An 11,923-nucleotide genomic window follows, 5' to 3' on the forward strand; every position below is an offset into this window, starting at 1 on the left:
CTCCTTGAAATCAGATTAGGATACCTGAGTGACTGTCAACTTTACTTTAAGCCATTTACTTCGTTTTCTCAGAAATCAGGCGTCCCTTCCCGATCATTTATTCATTTACTTATTCATTTATCTATAAAATTTATTCATTAGATCAATCAGTTAATTATTTATATACGTAATCTATAGACTAAATAAAAAAAACATTTTTTTTTCACCTATAACCAACAAGTACAGTACAGTATGTGACCGGTTTCTCCCCAGCGTCAGGGCTACCTGGTATCCCTAACATGTAAAGTTTTATAACGACCCGATATATTTGTACCACGTCGAAGTATCGGCTGATAAGCACTGCAGAACCACAAAGCTGTCTTGCTTTGTAAAATCCCCGTTATAGTTCGACCCTTGGTCAACCAGCACGACATCCAGCCTTCACCGCAACTCACCGCGAAGCCTGAGCTGGGCGCTAGCCTGGGCCGTGGCGTCACCGTAGCGCACGAAGCACTGGTAGATGCCTGCGTCCTCCCGCTGCACGCTGGCTATGTGCAGCCGCTGGTCGTCCGAGCGCAGCGCCACGCGCGGAGGGCTGGCCTTGAGGGGCGCGCCGTCGTGCACCCACCAGGTGGAGGCGACCGCTCCGCGGAAACCGCGAGCCGAGCAGTTGAACGTCACCGCTCGGCCCAGGTCAACCCTGGCCTCCTCGGGCAGCACCACGACGCTAGCATTCGCTTTTTTTTAGAGAGAGAGGAGGAACATTATCAGTAAGGACATGCAGCAAAATGCATAAGCGTCATTACCATTATTCGCAGCAGCATCCACGTTAAGTGTACGCGATGAAGGCAGAGACCCCGCCCCCCCCCCCGCCCCCCGCCATTGGTGAACGTTAAAACAATCGTCTGTTTAGCGCACGTCATCGCTAACACTTCTTTATTTTTGAGTCCCATGAGTTTAAGGGAAACCTCGTTTACAGTCAGTCATTCATCTGACTATGAATGAGTGACCATTATTTTTCTTTTTTCTCGTTATCTGTTCATCCGTTTTCCCCTTCTCAACGGTAGGGTAGCCAACCGGGCACGTTCTTGGTTAACCTCCCTACCTTTCCCTCTTCGTTTCTCTCTCTCTCTCTCTCGACTCTTTTAAGTGGCACTTTCGTGGTGCCTCGCTGCATGTCAAACGAACTGCATAATTAAATGAGAGAATTCCCAGTTGTGCGAGAAGAAATACAGAAGTTAGGCTTTGCATACGAGTAGAACGCAAGTACACTTTGATAAAATATACGTAATATAACTACGTAAGACCCATATGACACACAATCTGAAGCATTGTGACCTTTGCATAAGTGTTAAATAAACTCATGAGGTACACATACCGTTCTCACGAACAAACACAAACGCCTTACTTCGCTGCGTATTACGGAACCGTATTTTGGAACACTGGACCCAAACAGATCGATGGCACAAGCGAGTGCATGAATGGCACCTAGAAATAAAATTCCCTATGCCTCACACGCTCAAAAGAATCCAAACAAGCTTGTTGCACCGGATTCGCCTTGGTGTCGCATTCGTCCAACGACCTGACAAGTTGCAGCGATAGGCCAAATTGTAAATACTGTCAGCTAAAAGAAACATTTAATCATTTATTTTGCATTTGTCCCGCACACGCACAACAACAGAAACTGGTCTCTTCCATTGCAAACGTCAATAAGAGGCCGCTATCAGACGAGCTTATTTTGTGCACTTGGCTTAATGCAAACAGCGCAGTCCTTATTAAGTGCCGCTATAGCCTTTGTACAAGCCACTGGGGTGGACGCACGGCTTTAGAGATGCCGTGACTTTGTGAGCTTGTATGTACGCAACTCGTCCTCATATTGTCGTCATCATTCATCAGCTATTTTCCTCCCCTTGCCTTTTCCCCTGAAGACTGAAGAAGCCGTAAAAAATGGACGCAGCCTTAGAACAGTGCGAAAGAAGCTTAGCATAGGACAAGTCAAAGTATGTACACTAAAAGATAAGCAGGGTAATATCATCAGCAATCTCGAAGATATAGTAAAAGCAGCGGAAGAATTCTATACTGACCTGTACAGTACCCAGAGGAGTCAGAATGCCTCAATTAGAAACAGTAATGAACAGGATACAGAAACTCCTCCTATACCTAGCGGTGAGGTCAGAAGGGCCTTGCAAGACATGAAACGAGGAAGAGCGGCAGGAGAAGATGGAATAACAGTTGATTTAATCAAAGATGGAGGAGACCTAATGCTTGGAAAACTGGCGGCTCTTTATACGAAGCGTCCATCGACTGCAAGGGTCCCAGAAAACTGGAAGAATGCAAACATCATACTAATCCACAAAAAGGGAGACGTTAAAGAATTGAAAACTTATAGGCTCATTAGCTTACTCCCAGTATTATCTAAAATATTTACCAAAATATTCTTCAATAGAATCAGGGCAACAGCGGGCAACAGTCAACCAAGGGAACAGGCTGGCTTCAGGAAGGGATATATACTCTACAATGGATCACATCCATGTCATTAATCAGGTTATCGAGAAATCCGCAGATTATAATAAGCCTCTCTATATGGTTTTCATAGATTACGAAAAGGCGTTTGATTCAGTAGAGATTCCAACCGTCATAACGGCATTATGTAATAAAGGAGTACCAGAACGCTTACGTAAATACCTTGAAAATATCTACAGAGGTTCTACAGCTAAATTAATTCTACACAAGAAAAGCAGGAAGATACCTATAAAGAAAGGGGACAGACAGGGAGACACAATCTCTCCAATGCTATTCACTGAGTGCTTGGAAGAAGTATTCAAGCTAATAAACTGGGAAGGCTTAGGAGTAAAGATTGACGGTGAATATCTCAGCAACCTTCAGTTTGCCGATGACATTGTTCTATTCAGCAACAATGCAGACGGATTACAACAAATGATTGAGGACCTTAACAGAGAGAGTGTGGGATTGAAGATTAATGTGAAGAAGACAAAGTTAAGGATAAATAGCCGGGCAAAGGAACCCGAGTTCAGGATCGCCAGTCGGCCTCTAGAGCCTGTGAAGGAGTAAGTTTACCTAGGTCAATTAGTTACAGGGAACCCTGATCATGAGAAGGAACTTCACAGAAGAATAAAAAATGGGTTGGATCGCATACGGCAGACACTGCCAGCTCCTGACTGGAATCTTACGATTATCATTGAAAAGGAAGGTGTACAATCAGTGCATTTTACCATTGCTGACATATGAGGCAGATGCTTTTAGACTGACAAAGAAGCTTGAAACCATGTTAAGGACCGCGAAAAGAGCGATGGAACGAAAATTGCTAGGCATAACGTTAAGAGACAGAAAGAGAGCGGTTTGGATCAGAGTGCAAACGGGTATGGACGATATTCTAATTGACATCAAGAGAAAAAAATGGAGCTGGGTAGGTCATGTAATGCGCAGGTTAGATAACCGTTTGACCATTAGGGTTACAGAACGGGTACCAAGAGAAGGGAAACGCATTCGAGGATGACAGAAGACTAGATGGAGCGATGAAATGAAGAAATTCGCGGGCCCAAGTTGGATTCGGTTGGCGCAGGACAGGTGTACTTGGAGATCGCAGGGAGAGGCTTTCGTCCTGAAGTGGACATAAAACAGGCTGATGGTGATAAGAGTAACAGGCCTGAGCAAGTTATAGCTCAGACCAACCTCTTCGCCTTTCTGTAAATGAATTTATATATCTGTCTCTTTCTCTTTGCATAAGTGGTAACTCGATTTAATATTCACCTATATGTTATTATTTTCTTCTAAGAAAACTGCTAAGGTAGCAAGCAGTTTGCTCTACAACGCCACTGTTTAATCATATTCTTGGGTTAAATGGCTGTGTTTGATTACCAATTCTATCATAAATGACACTCCCTTCCTATGCACAAATAGTGTGTATGAAGCTTAAGAATTTTGAGCTGGGGAATTCGGCATGTGGTAGAAAAGAGGTGCAGACAAAAGGTGTAGACAAAAACAAATTCACCGATGATTACGATACTCTCTAATAATGCGAAATTTCGCCGCAGCTCTACATGTGTTTTTATTTCGTAATATATTGGCTGGGGCGGACAATCAGTCTCGAGAGCGAAGTGTGGCGCGACTGCCTCGCTAATGGGAAGATCGCGTGAGGCAGCGCGTGGGTGACGCGCGGGCGCGATTCACAGCAGCTGCGGCAGACAGACCTCTACTCATGCAGTGCTTTGTTTCCATATTTGGTACTGGTCGACGCACTCGCCGCAGTCCATCGGTGAACACGAGACGTTCATTTGAGGGATCGCCAGCCATTTGTGCGAAAGCGCATGTAAGAGCGGGCGCGAGAGAGAAAATCTGGAGGCTTTGGGCCCGCTTCGGCCTCCGCTGCCCCGACCGACGGGCCGCCCTGCTTCCTGCTTTGATCCCGCGCTCCAGGGCATCCCTTGAGTGCCCTGGAGCGACCCGCTATTTATACAACACCAGCCGGAAACTTGCCCCTACAGACACAGTGATCACGAAGTGGGGCGTCCGTGCCCACTTTCTCACCGCGCAGGCAGCCAGCGGCGAAGCGTAATCTATCGTCGCGACGAAAAAAAGTGACCCGTAATTTATACAACACCAGTCAGAACCTTGCCCCTTCAGACACAGCGATCACCAAGTGGGGCGTCTGTGCCCACTGCCTCATCGCGTGGGCAGCCAGCAGCGAAACGTTAACACACTCGATCGCACTCCGCAATGCCCTCATGTCTAGGGGACAAACGCATACAACGCGCGCTAAGAAACCTCCTCCATAGTGCCTAGGCAGAGTCAAATATTCAAGGAGCAAAAGCCCCCAGATTTACTCTCCCACGCTCGCTCTTACTCGCGCCTGCGCACAAACGGCTGGCGGTCCCTGAAATTCGTTCGGGGAATAGGCGACGTCGCGCTACTCTGGCGCCATCTCGTAACAGTCGTTACCGCAAAGCCCGTGCAGTGTGGCGCTACGCTTTCCTCCTCACTCTATCATTCTGCTCTCCTCGTTCGCTTTCCGCCTCATGCAGTCACTGTAGCCTCCTCCTCGGCTTTCCTTCTCGCGGCCTCTTCGCTATCGCCGTCTTTTACACCCCGCGGCGCTCCGCATTCTCTCTTTCATCCTTCGCTGTGCTTGTTCGCTCAGTTACGCCGAAGGAGGCCGAGGAAAGCCGAGGCATGCCGACGCTTTACGCAGGAACGGGCGGCTAAGAGCTGGGCTTAAAACAACGGACCGACACCATAGCCATTGGTTCTCTCTCTCTACGTGTGCCGTTGATGCTTCCCTCGTCTGTGACTTTTCGAGAGGTTGCGCTTGTGATAACACAGACTCACTGTAGGTGTTACAAACGTATATACAATTTGCATGCTGAACACATGGTTTCCAACTCCAGTAGCTTCCTTTCGCCAGAGGAGCAACTTGTCGCTGCATTTAATTACAATCCCTGCTCCTTCCCGTGTGCACTGCAGAGTTCCACACACAGATCAGTAGTCTTCTTTCCTGGGTAATTCGCCCTGTACCGCATTGGTTTTGTAGATTACAAACAGCTGCAGCCGGGAACACGTGCTTCCAGGCCACTGCAGACAGTCTTTCTTCTCGTACGCATTAGCGGTAAACTTGAAGCAAACTTCGAAACTTTTTTTTGAGAACTCTTTGAAACTTAGCGCCATTAGGTAATGAACCAGGAGGGAAAGGCGCCTCCTGTAAAATATTATCTGGGCGGCAGAAGCGGCGTCGCGTAGCGCAGAAGTGCGCTTCAAAGGCGCGGAAACACGGCGCGTCGCTTATTAAGCGCGATGTACTCGACGAATGGAAGAGTGGAGAGAAAAAAAACAAAAAGAAAGGCGCACTCTATACTTGGAGAGCGCTCGCGAACTCCCCCTCGACAAAATCATCGGGCGTCGAAATATCCAAAGAGGCCGCGCGAGCGTCGCTTCATCATCTCCCGAGCTGCCACCTTTCGCTCACGACTATAGCGCAGCCGCCGTGAATCCGCGCTTGATTCAAGCGCTTGTGACCCCATTTGCCGCGCGTGCTGACGTGCTAAATAAAGCCAAGCCACGCCCCTTCGTCGAAAGCGCCTTTTTCAATCTTTCAAAACTCGGCGCGTTCCCAAAGTCTCTCTCTCTCTATTTTTTTTTCGTGCCTTGAAAGGTGGAGAGCGCGTGCATCGTGCATTCCTTCGCACTTTCGCTGTTGCCGGTGGTGTGGAGTGCAGACACGGCGTCGGCGCTCCAGGAGGTGTGGCGGAATGCGTTTCTAATTGGAAAGGATTAAAAACGCGGGCTCGGCAAGCGCGGTGGCCCGGTGCTTGACACAGGCTATGCGTTTCTTAATTCAAATGTACTGCTGGAAGAAGACAAGTTGACGGCAGCCGTTTCGGGCTGATCTTCTTTACGAGGTGCTCGTATCGAAATCGCCGGTGCGGAAAGTAATTGCCTTACTAAATATGCTTATGTGGATCTGTACAGCTCAAGCATTTTGGGAGCTTGAAACGGCATAATGAATCGATACCTTCCGGCAGTCCATAGTTACACCTTGACAAGATAAAATGCTGTAAGGAGGGGCTCAATATTTTTTCGAACCGCATAAGTTTACATTACGTTTAATAACATTTGGGATAGCAAATGTTTCCGGATTCCACCTCCAATAAAAATGTGGCCATCGCCACTGGAATTTGGAGCTAGAACAAGATCAAGGTAGAAGAAATCAATAGTGGAATCAAGCTTGTCAGGCAAAAATTTGAGGGAATTGTAGACACAACACTGAGAAGCAAATGAGTGCCGAAGCGGAACATCCTACGTTTATGCCTGTGAATTATCATATACCATACACGCAGTATCGTGCGTACAAATCAAATGGAGAGATAAAGATATGTCTAGCGTGAGCTTTACGTTACATTGATCGGCTTGTAGGTAATTTGTGTTACCGTACTAAGGCACGAGAGCGCGAGGCACCTGTAGTAAAAGACGCTCTCCTAGGATGACTTGGTGCTAAAAACAATATAATCAGGAATAAAACGCTCTCCAGCTGACTCCGCGAAGTCCAGAATTTCCAAGTAGGGATCCACCAATGCCTGACGTGATGAGCTTTGCGTTTCCAATGACAGATAGTTGGAAGCCCGACCTTCCTTTGCATGTCCTTTCCCTTACTCGCCATGTTACCACCGGTGTCGTGAGGTCAGTTGCTCCTGCCTATCGTGTGGCGAAGAAGTAAAGTTCTTCCCAATCACCACCGCTTGGGATGGAATAATACCCCTTCCAGATTATGCAGATTGGTATCTAACGCGGTAACCACAGTGATGTGGCACAACTTCTGCTCTTAACATTTTGTGCGGGTTTTGTCTGTGGCCATAGACCCAGAAAGTTTGTCCATTGCCCATTCGGTCACCTGTCATACTTCACCATAGTGTACCAGCATAACTCGATAAACAGAATCTAAAGATAATGTGTTTCAAAATCCCGGCACAATTTCAACAACATACAAGTTACCAATGTTGAGAGGGTACTCGCTCTGAATTCAATGTAACGCATTTACGGCACTTAGTCGCAACTTTGAGCGCTATAGCAGCGCATTGGTCGGGAACAAAACACTGCTATTCTACCAACCTTCGAATTACGATTTTTTGAAGATGTTTTCCTTTGGCTTACGCTGGCGCTATGCGATGAAGTTTGACAGATGTCTGAAGGGGCAATTTCCACAATTGCTGGACGCGGCATACTCTAAGAGCGATTGCATCTTTGCGCTTATTTAAGAGCCAACAGTAGGCAGTGATGCATAGCAGATCAAGATGGGACGTTATACGCATTGCGAAGTTGTTGAGAAGGTCGAAGTTCCTGTTGTGAAAGCCCTATGGGGGGGTGAGGGCCCTGGTGCGGCTCCGTTACAATACACTGATGCATCCGAGATGGCACGCAGTGTAGCTCCCGTTTTCAGCGCGGATTCACAAGCATTCTTCTAGTAGAAAGGGCTCTTTGTTGTCTAGGACGTCCGTCAAAGAATTTATATCCCCATGCCGTAGTTGTCGCTGCATGTACATATAGTAAGTTGAATTTGCACAAGACAGCAGGAATTAGCACACTGTAAGAGGCATTGGCATGAGCCAGGTGTTTGACTTCTTTAAAAGCAAATCAGCTCAGAGACCGAGGAATCGCTGTACTCTGCTGTTTTTTTATAAGGCCTAAGACTAAGTCTGGCAGTATCCTGTAAATAAAATAATTAAGATAAATAAATCTTTATTGCGCAACAATATACCAAGCAAGCTCCTGGAAGTATTGTTCAAGCATATGAGATTGTGCTTTTTGGAAAGTCAATATAATAAAATTTACTCGCCATCGCGGCTCTGTGAAAATGGATGTCCAGCGAAGCTGTTCCAAAAGCACTGCTACAACTGCTGAGTTGACGGCTCAGTTGCTTATTTTGAGCTTGTTTTTATTGAAATGTAAGCTGTTCTGTGTCTTGTATGGGGGATTTCAGTCAATATATGCACTGTTTGCTTCACTTTGGAAAACGCCTGTAGCCTCTGCCTTACGGGGGTATGAGCCATTGCATTCTTTACTGCTTAGGGGGTGTGAGCCATTACTGATGATAATAGGTGCTTGTATTGAGCTTGATTATTATTGAAAGGTGCGCTATTTTCTACTTTGTATCCATGATTCCAATTAATGTATGCACTGTTAGCTTCACTTTCCTGAGTGATTGTAGTCTCAGCATTACAAAGGGGATGAACCATTGTATTTCTGCTTGCTTAGGGGGTTATGAGCCATTGCTCATGATTATAATTTTTGTTCACAATTGGACACGAAAAATTTCGACCACCGAGAGGCTAACAGCTTTGCTGTAAAACTTTGAAAGTGAAGATGAAATTCTGTGAAAGAAGGGTTGTCTAGGAAAGCGGGGGGATGCCAAAGAAGAAGTCGTTTTACCCTGGTGGTTTATGTTTGTTATCCGAGTCATCTCAAGCAGAACCTGTGGCTGCGCCCATGTCGTTGCCAGTGCCTGAGTGTTAGCCCCACGCCTTTGGTCCTCTCTCCGATTTGCGACTTTGATTGGTTCCCCTTCGCTGCTTATCTTTGTTGCCTGCGTGAGCTCAGGGAGTGGCAGGGGACAGACGCGATGACATGTTCTCGTAAAAAGCGCAATTATCTCGACAAACGAGAGCGAACAATGCCCCGACTGGCGACACTGAATTCCAGGCCAACCATAACACTTGACAGCCAGATCCCACGTACGCGAAACCCATGTGAAGTCAGCAAAGTGGGTCTTGTCTTCAAAAGCCCACCGAACTTGACGTGCACCACGAAAGCGTAGGCCATGCAGGAACATCCGGGATACCCCGAGCACGCGTACGAATTGGCACACACTAGGCCGGTCGCTAGTATAATAATACATTTTTCGGGACCCTCTATTTCTTCAATTCATGTTGAATTTTCCCATTCGCTTTTTTTCCCTCTTTTTTACAGGCACGTACATTGACTTCGTCTTCTTTCGTGTAGACATTGATTGACATGCCTTTCTCTCTCTTGATCAAGAGGCCTGGTGGGGCCGATTATGAAGATAGTGCAGTCTGTGGTGCAATGTCATGAATTTTCAACTATATTATCGCTAAACACGCTCAGGCGGGAATTTACCTGCTCTCTGACTGATGCTTGCTTCTTCTGTCCTTGGTACCAACACTTTGATATGGCCTTTTTCCTAAATGGTTAAAGATAGATAGCCAGATACCCGATACTCCACACGCGCATGAAGTCAGGAAAGAAGGCCCTGTTTGGAAAGCTCTAGAATTATAGTTTTCAGCTGCAGAACAATACCCAGCAGCAAGTCAAATTAAGATTTGTCATGATTACCCGTGCTCTGCGCCAATCATGATTACGCCAAACGATGAAAAGTGCATTACCTAACAGATACTGTCCAGTTGCCTGGCTCCTGTGACTGCTGTTTACCTTTGGCTTGCCAGAAGTGAGTACGGCTTACTTTTAAGGTTTGCGTAGCCTGCCAAGCTCCATTTCTTACTACAAAGTTTAGGTAACGTACTGGTTTTATTCACTCGCGACTGTTTTCTAACTCATGCTGTATCGCTTGTATCTTGACACTGCGGACAGATTTTCTGCTTGCACAGATCGCTCGGTTTAAGCATTCTTCGATACCCGCCACTGTTTCGGAACGATTTGTAATACCATGTGGAAGTAGTTATGTTAAATATGCTTTGTTATTCAAGTATATCGGACAAATGCATCGTTTATCCTTCAAATGAGATATTTTGTTCCCAGTCATTAAACAAGAAAAAAAAACGTTTGGTAGAAATGCCAAATACATGTGATGATATTTTGAGTAAATTATTTATCTATTTAATGAATCGAAATAGAATTGAAGGCTCACTTAACCTAACGAAAACGCACGTCAGCGGCGTAACTTTTATCTTTCGTGGTGCAGCTGCTAGGAGGTCTGCACAAGCACAGCGCTCGCTTACTTGCTCACGACTCGGCAGCCCTCTGTACGAGGCACTTTTTTGCAAACTAAATTGGCCGCATTAATGGGGTTGGACGGTGCGGCACCACGAAGCAGCGGCGAGAGCCCGACCTCCGGCGTTGCCAGGCGAGGTTGCGACCGGGCCAGTAATTACGGCTTGCGAAATTAAACCGCTGCCCAACCCCGGCCCTGCAGTCGCTTTCCCTCTTCGCTCGCCGCAACTTCGTCCCTGTTTTTTTTTTCCTCCTCCTCCTCCACTCCGTGTTCTGAGACCTGCGTGTGCGCCTCTCCCCTTGCGCATGTCACGTACTTAAACCGCTTATATATTCACACCGACGCTAAACAATCGCAAGGGCTCATTGGAACTCCCTCCAAGCGTGGGGCAAAAGGTCGTGGCCCTCAGCTTCGTGTCATCCCTTTTTGAATCCTTCATTTGCTCGGCTAGAAATGCATGAATGCTTCGTTTTAGTCAGCAACACTTTCATTTCTCTCATATTCTTTATTTCTAGAAGTAATGCTATGTGGCCCTTCACTCAAGCGGACGGCTTTTTTTTTTTTTTTTGGGCCAATTCTCAGTCCAACCTCGTCTAAACTACTTGCACATTTATAAGAGAAAGTGCGGAAAGTGTGTGCGAGAGAGCGGAGAAGAAGAAGCAGAAGGTGGAAAGGGTAGTTGAGAGCCCGTCGAGCGAGGGGTCTTGAATCTTTCATCGCCGCTATATACCGGCGCGGCTTCCATTTCAGAACGCGCGCTCTCGCACGCAGCTCGTGCCACGGCCGAAAGCGCCGCGTTGTTTCGGCTAAACGCGCCGAGGCTTCTGGGCATGCGCGCGTGCTAGCTTCCGCTTTCGCGCAAATGCACGGTGCAGCCTGATGAAACAGAATTTTCCACACTCCGCTTCGCTCGTCTCTTTATCCTTGCATCGTCCTAGCAAAAAATCCTTACCCACGGCGCCTAACCCTCCGATCTCTCTCGGCTTTGCCCATATGCTGCGAGCGTACCAGAGCCCGGGAGAAGCACAAGGGAGTGTTTGAGTTGTGCCCGATGAAAAGCTGCACCCGGTGCAAATTAAGCGCGCTCGCAGGTGTAGACGAAGCTGAACGTCGCGTGGGTGAGCGGGTGTCTGGGGAGGAGATGAGGCTTGAATGCGGAAGCGGGTCGGGGGGGTCGGAGGCGTCGTGAACGCTGGAGTTCCGGTTTTAATTAGCCCGCAAGCACCTTCTAGCTGCGCTTCGCACGAGTTTTACTTTGTGGTGGTGACGCGAGAACGATTTAAGTTTTCTCGATTGCTCGCTCATGTCTAAAGTACAGAGTCAGAAAAGAAAATAGGACCACAGTATCGGCAACGAGTAAACCCGAGAAGCGAATATGAAAGGCGGTGCGTTGAATGTGAGCCCGCTTGCGCGTTTCTCTCTATTAACATCTGGTTTCGTGTCGGCGCTTCATGTCGGCGTGGAACCTTG

The 11,923-nt window shown here is 47.2% G+C and overlaps 1 protein-coding gene across 1 annotated transcript in view; it reads right to left on the minus strand.

The window, feature by feature from the left end:
* The window catches only part of LOC135919174 (cell adhesion molecule Dscam1-like), a 283,407-nt gene that overhangs the window by 115,834 nt on the left and 155,650 nt on the right, over nucleotides 1-11,923 (minus strand). Inside the window, 1 exon segment of the mRNA XM_070536458.1 lies at nucleotides 435-716. Coding sequence (XP_070392559.1) covers nucleotides 435-716 — 282 coding nt within the window.

The sequence above is a fragment of the Dermacentor albipictus genome, chromosome 3 (assembly GCF_038994185.2).
Source record: "Dermacentor albipictus isolate Rhodes 1998 colony chromosome 3, USDA_Dalb.pri_finalv2, whole genome shotgun sequence".
Lineage (NCBI taxonomy): Eukaryota > Metazoa > Arthropoda > Arachnida > Ixodida > Ixodidae > Dermacentor > Dermacentor albipictus.